At 35.7% G+C, this 17486-nt stretch overlaps 1 protein-coding gene and 1 long non-coding RNA gene across 5 annotated transcripts in view; one reads left to right on the top strand and one right to left on the bottom strand.

The window, feature by feature from the left end:
- Positions 1 to 17486, bottom strand: part of LOC106877900 (dipeptidyl peptidase 4) — a 615183-nt gene that overhangs the window by 170490 nt on the left and 427207 nt on the right. Inside the window, exon 1 of one of the 4 annotated variants that reach the window (XM_014926951.3) lies at positions 15739 to 16675. The exons of 2 other annotated variants lie outside the window; for them this stretch is intronic. In XM_014926951.3, the coding sequence (XP_014782437.1) occupies positions 15739 to 15759 (21 nt within the window). In that variant the 5' untranslated portion in view covers positions 15760 to 16675. Of the gene's footprint in view, positions 1 to 15729; positions 16676 to 17486 lie in introns of those variants that run through there. One more of the 4 variants, XM_014926950.3, reaches the window with a different exon arrangement.
- LOC149136053 (uncharacterized) lies at positions 4290 to 5504 on the top strand. The gene is made up of 2 exons (XR_016241514.1): positions 4290 to 4831; positions 5179 to 5504. It is a non-coding gene; the product is annotated as an uncharacterized LOC149136053 (long non-coding RNA).

The raw sequence follows: 17486 nt of genomic DNA, 5'->3' as shown, positions 1-17486 counted from the left end.
TCTTATCTTTAATAAAAGCAAGCAATTACTTCTTGAACCTTATCATCCAAAGCTTCCACATCTTTGTGGTTTTCATCACTGTTGACAATTATCTTTAAAGAATTTTTTTTAATGTATCATACAGATGTAATTTTTGATGCTGAATCTGAATTTGTTATTCATTTATTCCAGAAAAATTTTGCAAAAATGTTACAGGTGTTCAAAGTTTTATAATTTTCAGAATTTTCAACCAATCAGAAAACAGTGCATTCACTGCCTCTTCCATCATCGAAGGTGGGGTGGGTATCAGCATGTCAAAACATTGATAATCAATCAAAACATTAAGATATACACACGAATGAAGTTAACATTAAAACATTTGTGAGCGAATTAAATACTTAAAAGCTACAAGCAAACAAACCAACAGGAGTTGCTAGAAATAACAGCCAAAACATTGTTTAAAACAAACAATTATTAGTTAAAAAAAATTCAAGAACGAAAGTTTGCAATACACACACACACAAATATTCACATACCTCCCTTTTACATACACACACATATACTCATACAAAGTTGAAACGCTCCCACTACCAGTTTGCCATCACCCCTTCTTCCTTATTCATCTATCATCCTTTCCTTTCTCATTCATATGTTGTGACAGAGAAAAACACAAGAGTATTATTATAGTAGAAGATTATCTTTCTCGTATCTCCTTCTCCTCCTTGTGCACATGCGCAGCATCTTTAGTTACTATAGAAACAGAGTTTTTCACCATGGTGATGTATAAAATACCCGCTTCTGATTGGCTAAAATACCCAAATTTTGCAAATTTTAAAGGGTAATACCTTTTAAGTTATAGATTTCTAGGAAAAATGAATTTCATTTTCATAATTGGTATACAAAACTTAATCCATTTACCAAATTTGAAAAGAATTGGAACAAAATTGTAAACAGCGAAGAAAACCACTAAGATCTTAAGATCCAAACTTCTTCCAGCAATTCATAGCAACAGTTTGTGTTTGGTGGTATAATCTTGCTGAAGATACTGTAGATTTTCTGACGTGTGCTAAAATCAGACTTAATCCCATCAACCCTTTATGGTAAATGTTCTATATTATGACTTTGGGAAAGATTACATATAGTTTCGAGATGTATACAAGATGTTGGGAATGCGTTGATCTTAGTTGATCGAGTCGCTGCTGGTACTGAAGCCTTTTTCTATGTTCAGCAGAAGCTTGGAAAATACAAGGACATGTCTATTTCCATATTCTTTTAAATTTGGTGTTTCAGTGAATGGGGTATCCGACAATGGACTTGAATTTATTCAAGGATCAGACTGGTTCAGTTAAAGCCAACTTGGTTTAAGAAAACTCTAAATCATTCTTACTGTCTAAATGGTGTATTTGAAAGAGCTGTACAAACAGTGACATCTTGCATTTAAGAGGTTACAGTCCATCAGTTGCAAAGTTTGATAAGCATTTGCAGAAGGTTCTTTTCAAGCATCACAACAAATCTTGTGCATGCAAGTTTTTCTCCAGTTGAAAAATTACTCGGAAGATAGTTAAGTGTAATACTAAACCTCCTTTATGAAAGTGGAAAATGGCTCATTACAAGAGGAATCTATTGAAATTTTCACACAGATGCATGTTAACTGATTCATGCTGGCGGAAACACAGCCTGGATTAAATGTGACGAGAAAAGCCCACACAAATGAACAGATAGCTCCTAAATATCCTGCTCTAAGCACATCTGCTAATACTGATGTAATCAATAAGCTGACATCACCAACTACCAGCATCTCTTGCTGAACCACTACCTGATCAAATGATTCCTACAATGGTTATTAATAGGTTAACATCATCAATTTCTCTAACTGCTAATATTCTATCTCCAACACCTTCATACTGCGAACACTTCTAAAATCATGCTAATCCTCATAATAATTTAACGAACAGCTCCACATGGGAGCTGCAGAATTGCAAAGAGAATTCATAAAACACAGAGATATAATGCCCAACACAATTAATCTTTCGAAGAGTAATGTTATATACTTTCTTGTTTAGTTCTTTGTGTTATTACAAAATTATAAACATATCTGCAACATCTGCACACTGTATACTCAGTGTATGATATTGTTACATTCTTGTTGTGCTATTGCATACGTTCTGCATGCTTTCACGTGGTCAATACAATCGATATAAGAAACTGTTTTGATGGTGTGCAGCTTAAACAATGTGAATTACGACACCAGTTATAACAGACGGCTGGAAAAATCTAAACCTACTTATCAATGAGAGCATAGACACACGACTGCAAAAACTTATCAATGTTAATAAAACAGAGAGCTGCAATTGAAAAGCTCATCTGTGCGTGTATTTTGTTTAATGTACCAAAAGCAAGTCAAAACTGACTGGGAAAAGGCTTACCACTACTATGCTGCCTGAACTTGAAAGGATGAGGTATTTGATGATATAAAGCAGAGGATTGGAAGTTAATTCTAACTGGTAAAGTTCAACTTAGAGCATTGAAATCGAGATAAAATAATATGAAATAAGATAAAGCTAAAGAAAATAACTAAATAAATAAAATTCCGTATGAAAGACATCAATGACTTTAGAACTAAACTGCACTTAGACTATATTTCTAAAAATACATGAACAAAGCGCTTTATCCTATAAATTATTCTCTATATTTCCTGCTTTCTCTTGGAAATATAATAAAAAGAGATAAAGAAGTGGGAACGTGAAAAGAAGGAGAACTGGAAAGATTTCAAAGCAAGAGAGAGAGAGAGAGAAGAGAGAGAGAGAGAGAGAGAGAGAGCAAGTCAATAGATAGCATCAGAGGGGGGAATATGGAAAGTAATAGATAGATAGATAGATAGCGGTATATGTAAATGTTTTGGTAGAATATTACTAATCACAGTTGAATAACTGAGTATTCGCCAGAGATTATTAATGTTAGAGCCTCGGGAGAAAACGTTTAACGGTTCTTTATCTTCAGAGTTCAAATCCCACCGAAGACAGTTTTGCTTTTCCTTTTTGCAGGTGAGAAGGGAGTCGAGAAAATTAATGTTTACTTTAATACCCGACTACTAAAACAAAACAGAAAGCAAGCGTAATAGGTGTAAAAAAAAATGTGTATTAAACAAATATGAAAACAAAAATTTGCGCCAACGAACCAGGGAGTGGAGAGAAGACTTTCGGAAAATTCACAAGATCTGATTTTTTTCCCACATAACTTTTAGGAAAATGTATATCTTTTACGAAAATGTACATATTAATGAAATTTTATATAAATACCTTTCAAACGGCATAGATTACGATTATAAAGAAATTTGTGGGGAAAATGTTTTCCGAGGGTGGGGACTTTCGAAAAGAAAGAAATTCATAAATTATTTTTTTTTGCTTGAGTGTAATGGAAAAAAGTTTAAAAAAAAAAAAAAAAATTAGATTCATTTATTTTTCGTTTGAGTTATAGAAAAAGGTTTTAAAAAAGATCCCAACGGTAGAGATGTGCTAAAAACAACAGCTAAATCGCTCTCGACTTTTTTCCAAAGTGAAACCATATTCAACACCGTATTAATGAATTCGTTTCTCTCACCATGATATATGGGATCTTTTTTAAAACCTCTTTCTATTACTCAAACGAAGAATAAATGAATCTAAAATTTTTGGCACTATTACACATTTTTTTTTTTTGGTGGCCAGGTGTTAAAGTAAACATTAACCAAATCAAGCATCAGTCAAATACTGGAGTTAATGGTGTTTACTAACGAATCTCCTCAAAATTGCTGGCATTGTACCTAAATTAGAAACGTTTATTTTATAATAAAATTATACAGTCACAAGGCATGTATGTGTGTAAGTTATGAATTAAATCATAATGTATAGAAATATATGGTAATCTTCAAGCTTAGGGGGATAAAAAAAATAAAAAAAAATATTCAAGGGAAGTAACTGAACGTCTTACCAGTATTTTCCGTACATCTCTGTTTATAAATAAATCACACACGTGATTTGATTGACGTTAGGGTTAGGGTGTGATTTATTTATAAACAGCTAGAAGAAAACGGATAATACTGGTAAGTCGTTCAGTTATTTCCCTTGAATATTTTTATTTATTTTTTTTATCTCCCTAAACTTGAAGATTACCGAAATATATATATACATATGTTATTGTTTCCATATACATCTAGATCTACATACACGCATCTCTCTCTGTATATATATATATATATATATATATACATACACACACACACACATACAATTGCGTAATTAAGCTCTGTTATGCATTGATGGAGGAAAATATAAGGGAACTTGTTGAATGAACATTCTTAATTCATCTAGTTCACATTATTGACAATATTTGTTTTAGAAACAAATGCGATAAGGTTTAGGGAAGGAAAAAAATTGCCGCGGCTTGTCATTTACTTTCAGTACACGTTGAACGATAAAATATATTTATAAACCTATGCTTTCAGGCTGGGTAATATGCATAGCAACTCATTTTATTTGATTAAGCAATGATATAAATGTAAGAAGTCACTGTAGAACAATATTTTCAATGAACTATAGTAAATAGGTTATCACATCCTTTCTGTGAGTGTTCAGATTCATCTGGATGGAGGCTAATGTAATTGGAATGTCACTTTTTGTTATAATGAAACCATCTATATTTTCGTATTATTACGTATATCTAGGCCAATGGAGTGACGGTAATGCATATTCTATTAGGTATTTTATTCTTTAGCTACACAACACTTTCTGACAAAGCAGACGTTTTTCCGACCGTAAATACATGCAATTTTGTGATGCTGGGATAACAGTTCTCAAACGATGAATCGCAAAAGGTATCCAAGTATGTCACAGATTTTTAACCCTTCAGCATTCTGATTACTCTGTCAAATGTAATGCTTGTTTATTCACATTGGTTTGAATCAATCATGTGTATTCTCGTAGTTTTGAAATTTTGATGATTGCTTGTTTAGTTTTAGAGCGGCATTGTGGAGTAGGTACTGGAGGTTAGATACGGTTGGTTTGAACATAAACTGGTAGAATATTTGTGCCAGATTTGGCCGGTTTAAATGCTAAAAGGTTAAATATATCATTTTAAGAGTTTAGAAAATTCATACTAATGCTGAAAGAATGTGTAATTTATAATTTTGTTATCGTTTCTTTTATCTTTTATTTGTTTCAGACATTGGACTGTGGCCATGCTGGAACTGCGCTTTGAAGGGTTTAATCGAACAAATTGACACCAGTACTTATTTCATCGGTCGGTTTTACTGAAGTTTTAGGTTACGGGTACGTAAATAAATCAACAACAATTGTCAAAAAGGGGATGGAGACAAACACAGAATCAAACATATACGACGGTCTACTAGTTTCCGTCTAACAAATCCACTGACAAAGGTTTGGCTGACTTGAGACTATAGTAGACGACACTTGCCCATGGTGCTACATGGGACTGAACCCGAAGCCATGTGGTTAGGAACAGGGCTGGTTTTAAGTCAATTAGACAGGTTTGTTCAAATTGTGTCCCACACACACTCGAGTAGAGGACGTAATGACGAATTTTATCATTGCGGCTAATGGTGCAGCCTCAAGCCCTCAACGCTTTTTGGCTGGGATTAGCGTATTACACAAAGCGTAAAACATCAATCTTCAGCTTTTGTAGAGTAGAGGGCTCCACTGGCAATTCTCTAATTGGATCCTACACTTGCTAGCGCCGGCCCTGGTTGGGAAGCAAGCTTCTTACCACACAGCCATGCCTGTGCCTATACACAGATTTGATTAAAGAAAAGGTAAGCAATGGTTTTTCTATATTTTTAAGTGAAGTAGGCTAGCAATTTCTCATTTGCACCCGCTACATGAGTATCAGGAAGTGAAAAAAAAGAAAAATGAAAAAGCACCCCAAAGTTCTAGGAATGCCCTGTCCAATGCGCTCTTTATTCTTAAAACTGTATGGTGACTTAAGCAATTCAGTCGTTATTTATTGTAGGTTGAGTACAGTGGATAGGCTCCGTCATTTGTTTGTCTTATGGTTTGTGCAGAGTTCTGAGTTCAAGTCTTCTAGAATCGATTTTTGTCAATCTTTCTGGTCATCCTGTTAATATTTATAAAAGAAATACCGACATCTCTTCGCCGAAGTCGAGATCTTGTGATACGATACGTCACGATACGATATCACAAGTGGCGAAACAGAGACAAATGATAGTTCGAAGGTTACAACACCTTAGGTCTTGTGAATCTACCGAATAGTAAACGCACGCGTGCGCGCGCACACACACACATCTCTTGTACATCAAAATCGATCAGAGACCACAATTACGATCATCATATATATCATCAAAGCAGATTTTAGAGGTGAAAATTCAGAAAAGTGAAACTAATTGAAAAATAAAGGATAATTCAGCATCTTTAATTTTGCAAATTAATAATTAGCTATACTAGCCAGCATTAATTAAAATGTTATAAGGTGTATTTATCAACCATATGGCATAATGATAAACACTGACCGCCACAAAATTTATGCAGTCTTCAGCTTATTGGCTAGATGCCAATACAAATAGTTGTTTGTTAAACCCAGATCATGTCCGGGCGAACAAGCCTATGATGAGAGCTGGATTAATCGTTAAACAAAACCAGCAGCATGTACTTATGGCACAGAAAGAATGGTGGGGAAGCACAGAATTTTTTCCAGTATTAGATTTACCATGATGAAAATGGTAAATTATAACTTTCTTTTAATGCATAAAAAAATGCTGTATGCCTTAGTTATAAGCAAATAATTTGTATATATTATTGTTATTTAACGTTAAATAGAATTAACGAAAAACAAATTCATAGCATTGGATATTCATTTATGTGAGATCACAAGAATCCTGTGTGTCTGCAAGCTGCTGGTATGTAATAGAACAGCCAACTGTTTTTAATAAATTTGTGGATGGAAGAACTGGTAGATAAATAAACACCAGCCGCAGATGTGGCTGTGTGGTTAGAAGCTTGCTTCCCAACCACAAGGTTCCGGGTTCAGTCCCACTGCATGGCACCTTGCGCAACTGTCTTCTACTATAGCCTCAGTCTGACCAAAGCCTTGTGAGTAGATTTGGTAGACAGAAACTAAAAGAAGCCCGTCGTATATATATATATATGTATATATTTGTGTGTCTGTGCTTCCCCCTCCCTCCATCGCTTGTCAGAGGATATTGGTATGTTTACATCCCCGTAACTTAGCAGTTCGGCAAAAGAAACTGATAAAATAAGTACTAGGCTTACAAAGTAGAAGTCCTGGAGTCGATTTGTTTGACTAAAGGCAGTACTCCAGCATGGCCGCAGTTAAATGACTGAAACAAGTAAAAGAATAATACTAGGTCACTAAAATGGCACGGCAGTTGTAATATTGGACACTTGATTGTCTTATAGTATTGTGTTTATTATTAACTGTAGAAGGAAGGGGGTAAGCTGGAAGAATTGTTAGCAAGCTGGACAAAAATGCTTTGCTGTGTTTAGTCCATCTTACTGTTCTGAGTTTGAATTCTGCTAAAGTCAACTTTGTCATTCATTCTTTTGGGATCGATGAAATAAATACCAGTTGGGCCTAAATTTCAGGTCTTTATTTATTGACAGCAAGCAACAGCACACATAGGTCACAATTGGGCTTCTAGGCTCATGAAGCTCCAGGACAATGGCCCAGTGTGCCCATGTCTTAAGCTGGCACTGTTGACCAGTCCTGAAATGTGAAATGAATATCATCAATATCACCCCATCAAACACTTCAGTGGAAGTTTGTATTTGGCACCATGAATGAGTGAGAATGAGTTTTCTTTGGTTTGTGAAGATTTTGTTAAAATAAAATAATAATAAATGGTATCAAATCCTACTCCATATGTTATTGCAAGGGCCAGTTCTTTTGATGGAAGCATGCTTAAAATAATGGAGAGAAAAAAACAATTGTAAGCATTGAAATAAACTATTGGTACCTAGTAACTGAAGATTTTGTTGTCTGTGGAATGTCTGATTCTACCATCTTAGGAATCCTTGCTTTATCAGATAGCTCTTATAGTGACAGTGCTTTATCAGTTTACACATTTCACTTTTGCATTTGATTTATAAAAAGCACCCCTTCAAGCCATTATTCAGTACACCTTGTCATTATTCACTTTGTTCTGATTCGAAATCTGTTCATATTAGCTGTAATACTCAATTTAGAAAACTGAACTTGGGGAATTTTTTAAGCTGGAATGTTTATATGGCTAAAAATGGATTCCTTGCCATTCATCATCAAAAGAACAAAATTAATGATACAGTGGAGTGATATGGTAAACCACACAGTTGCATCAGACACAAACAACTACAATTACTTTAATGAATAGATCATGGCCTCCTAGAACTTTAAAATTGCAATAATCTCAAATCATAATGTTTTTCCAATACTGGAAAATAAAGTCTCAAGTGCCCCCACTTCTCTTGATGGTCTAAACACAGACTTATACTTTTTAATGATCAATTAAGGTCTGCATATCGGAGTGGAAACTGAATATAAATAAAAATTCATAAATTTAAAATAAACACATTCTTATTGAAGGTAGACTTGTTTTTTGTTTAATCTGTAGGTAATTGACATTCTTTAGGAGTAAGCAATAATGAGAAAATTAGATCCATAATCACGGTAAAACCACTGTATAAATATTAACAATGAATAACCGGGCATTTACAATACTACCGTATCATATGTAGTTTGTAAACATTAAAAATATACCACCAGCTGTTAATATCTGGTATAACTCTTTCTGTTATGTTATTGTGTGACATTAAATGAAACCAGTATTTTCTTTTAATTTTGTGTCATCTTTTTTTTTTTAACTATTACCCTTTTTCTTTTTCCAATGCCCCCTTCATACAATTCAGCAAAATTAAATACCCCTGTTGTACATGTGTGTGTGTGTGTGTGTATATGTATATGCACACACAAATCAGGATGTTTTGATATTTTTCATTGAATGTATGAAAATACAAACTTTACAATATTTACAAATGATACTCTTGCTAATTGTTTATAATTTACATACATAGGTGAGATATATATATATATATATATATATATATATATATATATATATATATGCGTGAAAAAGTGCCACACCCTAACAGTTGAGGGAACCCGTGGAAGAGGTAGGCCCAGGAAGACCTGGGCTGAGGTGGTGAGGCAAGACCTTCGAACATTGGGCCTCACCGAGGCGATGACTACGGACCGAGACCTTTGGAAATGGGCTGTGCGTGAGAAGACCCGGCAAGCCAAGTAAGATCGTTGCCAGTGCCCCTGGACTGGTTCTTGTGCGGGTGGCACATGAGATGCACCATTTTGAGCGTGGCTGTTGCCAGTACCGCCTGACTGGCTCCTGTAGGATTTTCGAGCGAGATCGTTGCCAGTGCCCCTGGACTGGCTTGTGCGGGTGGCACATAAAAGACACCATTTCGAGCGTGGCCGTTTTCGTGCGGGTGACACGTAAAAGCACCCACTACACTCTCTGAGTGGTTGGCGTTAGGAAGGGCATCCAGCTGTAGAAACTCTGCCAAATCAGACTGGAGCCTGGTGTTGCCATCCGGTTTCACCAGTCCTCAGTCAAATCGTCCAACCCATGCTAGCATGGAAAGCGGACGTTAAACGATGATGATGATGATGATGATGATGATATATATATAGGCGGCACGTAAAATACACCATTTTGAGTGTGGCTGTTGCCAGTACCGCCTGACTGGCCTTCGTGCCGGTGGCACGTAAAAGCACCCACTACACTCTCGGAGTGGTTGGCATTAGGAAGGGCATCCAGCTAGAGAAAGTCTACCAAATCAGATTGGAGCCTGGTGTAGCCATCTGGTTCACCAGTCTTCAGTCAAATCGTCCAACCCATGCTAGCATGGAAAGCAGACGTTAAACGATGATGTTGATGATGATATATATATATATATATATATATATATATATACAGTTTTGATTTCTATAAACTGTACCAGTACATGTCATTCTTACCAGCATCATTAGTCCTTAGTAGCCCAATAAAGTTTTCCACCACTTGTATGGACATGTGATACATATGGATGGGAATAACTGTGTAAAGAAGTGCTGATCACTAAATGTGAATGGAGTTTAGTAGAAGAAGGAAACCCAGGAAGATATGGTGAAGGATAATATAAGGACATTGAACCTCAGAGATGATGATAAGGGATTAGGAAGACCAGGGCATGAGATTAGATTCTTGAGAAGACCTGCTCAAAGCAGCAAAACTAATTTTTGAAAGTGTTGTGTGTGTATATATACATACATACATACATGGTGCGATGGGTAAATTGTCACCATTTTATATTTTTAAATTTCACTCGTGTGCATTGTTTGTTTGTGATTTTGTTGACTACACAGTATAGTAGGGTCAGTTGGGAAAAACAGCACCATGACACAATTCACTCTGCCAGAAATTTGGAAATGACATGCTGTGCTGCTTGGCATTCATGCCAGAATCTCCGGTATGGACATTTCAGAGTGTTTGAGTCTCAATCTGAGAGACAGTGCTGAGGATTTGGAAAGAGCTGGATGAGTCTGTTGGTGATTACAAAGGTACAGCAGCTCGGAAAACTTACTCCAATCGTTCTAATAAGAAAAGAACTCCTGAATTTGTGGGTAAGATTGAATCTATGATTGATAACAATCCCACCAAGTCAATCAGGTCCATTACCAGGGACATGGGAGTGTCTGAGTTTCTTCTCAGGCAGGTATTGCATGAAAACATTTGGTATTCTTCATTCAAGATGAGAAAGGGCCAATTTTTCTCTCAAACCTTCAAAGACAAGAGGAAAAACTGTGCTATGAAGCTTTTGAACAAACTCAAGCATCCCCTCCAACCGAAAATGCTTTGGTTTTTCTCAGATGAGAAAAATTTCTGCCAGGGTCAGATGGTGAACACACAGAACAACTGTTGGCTTGCCATGTCCCCAAAATATGTGCCAAGAGTGATAAAAATCAAACATCCAGTCAACATCATGGTGTTTGGAGTGATCACTAGTGATGGTGATGTTATACTTCTATTCATCTTCACACACGGCCTCAGACACAGCATGGAGGCCTACATCAAGTGCCTGGAGGAGGTAGTGCTGCCCTAGGTCAAGAGGGTGGCTGCTGGAAGACCCTATGTCTGGCAACAGGAATCTGCACCATACCACACAAGCAGGAGAACCCAGTCATGGCTGTCAGACAATTTCTGCAACCACATCACCCCTAACATCTGGCCACCTAACTCCCCAGACTGCTTACCCCCTTGATTATTATGTGTGCGTTGCAATTGAGTGAGAGACCAACAAAATTCCTTGTAACACCAAAGATGAACTGAAGGCAAGGATTATGGCAGCATTAACCAACTTAAACAAGGAGATCATCCAGAAGAGTTGCAGGAGATTCTGGAGTCATCTAGAGGCTGTGGTTGAAGCCAATGGCGATTTTACTCTTTACTATTTCAAGATATTTTTATGTAATTTTGGTAAATATATCTGTTAAATGAGATGTCAGTGTTATTTTCATTTTTGCGTAATTTAGATGACAATTTATTCACCACACCCTGTATATATGTATGAATGTGTGAGTGTATATGTACAAACACATACACATGCATGACTGGACCCTTTGCCCAATTTCTCTTTCAAAACACCCCCACCTTCTTTCATCTCTCTAACTGCAGCTTTTCTTTGAGACAGTAATCTTTCTCACAACTGGGAACCATTTGACTTGATTATCCATCCCTCATCCTTAACAGAGTGTCCTCTCCACCCACAGTTTATCTTGACACCATCCTCTCCTGAGCTATCACATCATTTTATCTTCTCTAATACTGTATACCTCTCTCACTCCCTCCATACCCTATACATAGTAACTACCATTTTCCCCACACATACTCTTGCAATCTACCCAACCACTTGTCATCTGTCTCTCTGTTTCATCTCTCTCTCTCATCCTTCCTCTGTTTACTGTATCATCATTACTATTTTTGCAACTCTCAGTTCCACACTTCATTGATCAGACTTAATCTTTATCCACCATTCATTATATCCAGTCTCTACAGTTGTCACCTACTTTTCCCAACTTCCCTTCCTCATATCATTCATTCAACACTTCATTCATTATATTCACCCCCTCACCATCTCCTATGCACACTTGCAACATCTACTCACCCACACTTACATTAATTCTGGGCCCATTTACTTCTACTCACCTTGTACACTGAGGATCTACACAGACATATTTTTATCTCTATTATATTTCTTGACTGTTCTACCCAATCACCCCCACCTTCTCTTCCAAAATGTAACTGGCCATGTAGCCCCTCTACAGCAAGAAACCTGTTCTGCTTATTTCTTCATATCCTAGCATAAAGCTGCCTCTCAGTGGGTTCGTAGTCCTGTAAGCTGCATGGCAACCTCACTAGTGTTGGTGCCATGAGGAAAAGCACACAGTACATGCTCTAAAGTGGTTAGCATTAGTAAAGGCTTCAAGCTGTAGAAATCATGATGCAGGCTTTAGCCCATCAGATTTTGTCAAACTGTCCAACCCATGCTAGCATGTTAAATGATGATGATGATGATGTATGTATAAATGATATGCAGGTGTGTGATTTAGGAAAAATATATTTTCAATTCTTGATCTGATGAATGGCTAATAGATGTCTTAGATGTTTTTCCACATGTATCCCTATATAACTCCTACTGGTAAAAAAAAAGACGTATGTAATACAGAATAAATAATATTAAAAAAAATTTCCCAGTTTTTTTTGTTTTAATATGTAATTATTCGGCAATAACTATCTACCAGTATTTTTAACTCTCATATAATTCATATCCTCTACAAATATACCTTGGAGAACTGAAATATGCAGATGTGTTTCATGAGGACACAACTTGCATTATAACCCTATCTACATACTATAAATAAATGTGTGTTAATATAACATTTGTATCGTTAGCATGCCAGGCGAAATGCTTAGCAGCATTTCATCTATCTGTATGTTCTGGGTTCCAATTCTGCCAAGGTTGACTTGGTCTTTCAAACTTTAAAAATAAAATAATTACCAGTTGAAGACTGAGATTGATATAATCAACTAGTTCTTTCCCACATCCCAAAATTGGTGGCTTTGTGCCAAAATTTGAAACCAATATTATATGTGTGTGCGTGTGTGTCTGTGTGTGTGTACATATATATATGCGAGGGGGTGTTGAAAAGTTCCTGGTTTTGGATAAAAGAAAATACAGGAGGATCAGTTAATTATGATTTTATTCAACATATTTCACTCTCAGATTCACACATTTATTGCAGTAGTCCTTCAGTTTTTCTAAGTCCTGTAAAAGAACTTGGAAAGGTTGGGCCTCCAACCAAGCCTTTCATGACACTCTTAAAGCTAGGAACTTTTGAGCACCCCCTTGGATATATATATGGGGCTGGATTTAGACATAGTGGGGCCTCTGGACCCAATTGTAGGGAGAGCCCTACAATTTTGCATATGTAATTTTATACTGTTTACATGTCTGTCAATCATATCATTGTGCATGACAAAAGTAATAAATTTGTCTTCCTCAGTCAAGACTATAAACAATAAGAATATGTATGGCTAAAAAACCAATCTTAATAATCTAAACACAAAGAATATCTATAATTTCATATCAATTTTGTATTTTTCAAACAAAATTTTTAATGGGTATTCTATAACTTTAATGGCTGCCAGCACTTTGATAGTTTCTGACATGTTACCTTGTTCATTTATTTGGATAATACATTGCTGTTGACTGCTCTCATATCAGAAGAAAACAAGCACTAAGTATTTAAAAAAAAAACAATACTAAAAATAGAGCTAATTCAAAACAGCAAGATAAGAGGGCTCCATTAAATCTAGGAGCCCCAAACAGTCTGAAACTTAAAAGGGCCTTGGTGGATTCAGAGAGACTCAGTTAAATTTAATGACCTTTTAAAATCTAAAAGGGCCTAATAGATCAAAAGAAGGCTTATTAATTTTTAAAGAACTCTACAGAATTAAAAAAAAATCAACTAAGTGAAAAAAAGAAGATTATAATTTATTTATCTGTTTGATGTACATATATTTTAAAAAATTTTACTCTAGGCTTTAGGCTCCTCTGAGTTAAAAGGGTCCTTGGCCATGACCCATGTATGCCCTTACATAAATACAGCCCTTTATACATTCATAAAACATACATACATAAATACATATATACATACACAGAATTTGATTCTCAATCATGTGGTTCTATGTTTGGTCCCACTGTGTGACGCTCTGGGCAAGTGCAGACCAAAGCATTGTAAGTAGATTTGGTAAACAGGGAGCCTGGTGTAGCCATCTGGTTTCACCAGTCCTCAGTCAAATCGCCCAACTCATGCTAGCATGGAAAGCGGACGTTAAACGACCATGATGATGATGATGAAAATGAAAGAAGCACTTATCTTCCAGCCATAATCTAGTTGATATTTTTTGATCTTTTTAAAATACATTTATTTTTGGGATTGAATGCTGTTTTCTTTTCCTTCTATGCAAATTCAAATTTAGCCTGAGCGCCCTGTGTGTGTGTGTGTGTGTGTGTGTGTGTGTGTGTGTGTGTGTGTGTGTGTGTATGTATATATATATATATATATATATATATATATATATATATATATATATATACATACATACTCACACACACACACATTTACGGGGAGGATGCGGAACGTCTGTGCTTGTGCATGTCTCAATTTCTTGACATTAATTTCTTGATGTATTTGTAAACGAGTATCTCCGTCATACAAGTGGTTTTTCTCGCTTCCAATCTTCCATGTGATCACGTCCAGCCATGTGAAAATACTACCTTGCTTGGAAACAGGTGAAGAATGGCAACAGGAAGTGCATCAGGCTGTAGAAAATTTCCCTCAACGAATTCTATCTCATCCCATAAAAGCATGGAAAATTAGACGTTAAAATAACAACGACGACAATGATACACATACACACATATACATACATTCATGCGTATATACATACATTCATGCCTATATAAATACATACATTCGCACATACATACATATTTATACACAAATGCACACAAGCATATATATATATAGAAAACTATACATACATATATCTACACACATGCAAGAAAAAGAATATAAGTATGCATATTGGAATTAATGTTCGACATAAAAATATAGACATAAAAATAATCGACATGTAACCACGCATGTATATACATAAATATGTCTGTGTGTATACGTACAAATATGTATGTGTATATGTATACAAATGTGTGCGAATATATATATATATATACAAGAATAAGGGCAGAGAATCGTCAATTAATAATAGAATTAATAATTAACAATTTTGCCAAGTAGTTCAGTATGAAAAAAACCTTTATCGGTAAAACTATTTATCATTATAAATATACAGGGATTAGCAATTGAGTTGCTTCTCCAACATACTGAAAATTTAGAAATAGCAGTCAAAGAGCTACTGATTCCAAACTACTTTAGAGAAAAATTTGTAGTTTGGAATCAGTAGCTCTTTGACTGCTATTTCTAAATTTTCAGTATGTTGGAGAAGCAACTCAATTGCTAATCCCTGTATATTTATAATGATATATATATATATATATATATATATATATATATGTGCGCGCATTTTTGATGTAAAGATGCAGAGGGTGAATAATTGATAACACGAACATTACTCACGTCACTCTCCGCATAACTCATGTTGGAAAATACTCAAACGTAAAAATAAGGGAAGAAATCTAAATACACTCTACAGGCTGAGTCTTGGCTTCCACCTTAACCCCTCTCTCCATGAGTTTGGTAGGAAATGTGGGTGGCGGCGGTGGCTGCGGCGGCTGTGGTGAAGGTAGTGGTGTGTAACAGACCTTTCTTCCACCTGTATAGATGCACACAGACACATACATATATATATGTAAATATTTCACAAATATGTATGTATGTATTTATGTATGTATGTATGTATGGATGGATGTATTTATGTATGTATGTATGTATGGATGGATGTATTCCTTGTTTCACTCTCTGTTTCGAACGGAGCCCACGCCACCTTCGCCCACGTCGTATCAATCTCTAATGTCGACGGCGGCTCGGTTTGTAACTTTTTCGTTTGCTGTGATTTTACCTTCACTCACTTATACGATAGCTGCTAGTAGCACTTTTCCCCCCTTATGTTTTCGTTACTGTTGCAGTTAATACTCTAATGCTCTTTTTGTTGTTGCGAAGGTTTGTAGCGTAAATGGATTGAATGAGATAGACAGAAGACACACACAGATATATATATATAGATAGATAGATTGTGTGTGTATATGTGTGTGTGTGTTTGTGTGTGTTTGTGTGTTTGAGAGAGAGAGAAAAGAGAGAGAGAGAAAAGAGAGAGAGAGAGAGAGAGAGAGAGAGAGATAATCACGTATTGTATAAGAATTAGGTAAAGTAACTTATATAAATCAAGGCTGCAAAGACTTCCACACAAATATATACATTAATGTAGTTATGCGTGTGTATTATTTTGTGTGTGTGCGTGCGTGCGCGCGCGCGTGATATACTGATGTATACGAAACATATTAAATTGAGTGGCGACTTTAATCAGAGGTGAGGATAGGTTAAGTCGATTGTCAATAAAGATGAAGAGAAAATAATTTCGAGAGGAAGAGAACAGGTGCAAAGATGGAAAGTAGATAGCAAGATTTTAGAATCGAAACAGATAGATAGATAGATAGATAGAGGGGGACAGGGAAAGAGATGGAGAGAGAGAAAGAGAAAAAAAGAGAGGTAGGAGTCGATAGGAGAAAAAAAAGGGAAGGTGTGAAGATGTGATCAGAGAAGGAAAGAGAGGTATATTACCGTTAGAAAGACGAAGATGGGGAAGAGATTTATATGCGTTCATTGTGATTTGCATAGATAGACAGATATAAAGAGAAACTGAGAAGTAGTATTAGTCATTAGTAAAAAAGAGATTAGAAAAGACTAATGAATATAGGAAAGAAAATGAGAGGGAGAAAGGAAATGACAGATAGCATCAAAGTCACACACACACACACACATACATGCATGCATGCATGCATGTATGTATGTATATATATATATATATATATATATATATATATATATATATATATATATATCTTCAGAAACAGTATAAAATGGTGAAACGATTGTCGAGAGATGGAAGAATATGAAGTCAGAGGGCTAAACACTGATTTCAAGAAATAGATTGATAGATAGATAGATAATTAGATAGATAGATAGATAGATAGATAGATAGATAGATAGAAAATGGCTAGCTGGCTAGCTAGATAATTAAATAGATATATAGATAGATAGATAGATAGAGTAAAAAGTGGGAGAAAGGAATAACGCTTTATAGGTAGTAAACAGATGAAGTAGGTAAATTATAAACAAAAGAGACCGAACACTGGCGTGTATAAAAA

The sequence above is a fragment of the Octopus bimaculoides genome, chromosome 4, assembly GCF_046866305.1.
Source record: "Octopus bimaculoides isolate indiv1 chromosome 4, ASM4686630v1, whole genome shotgun sequence".
Lineage (NCBI taxonomy): Eukaryota > Metazoa > Mollusca > Cephalopoda > Octopoda > Octopodidae > Octopus > Octopus bimaculoides.
This window is presented reverse-complemented; position numbering and strand designations above follow the sequence as displayed.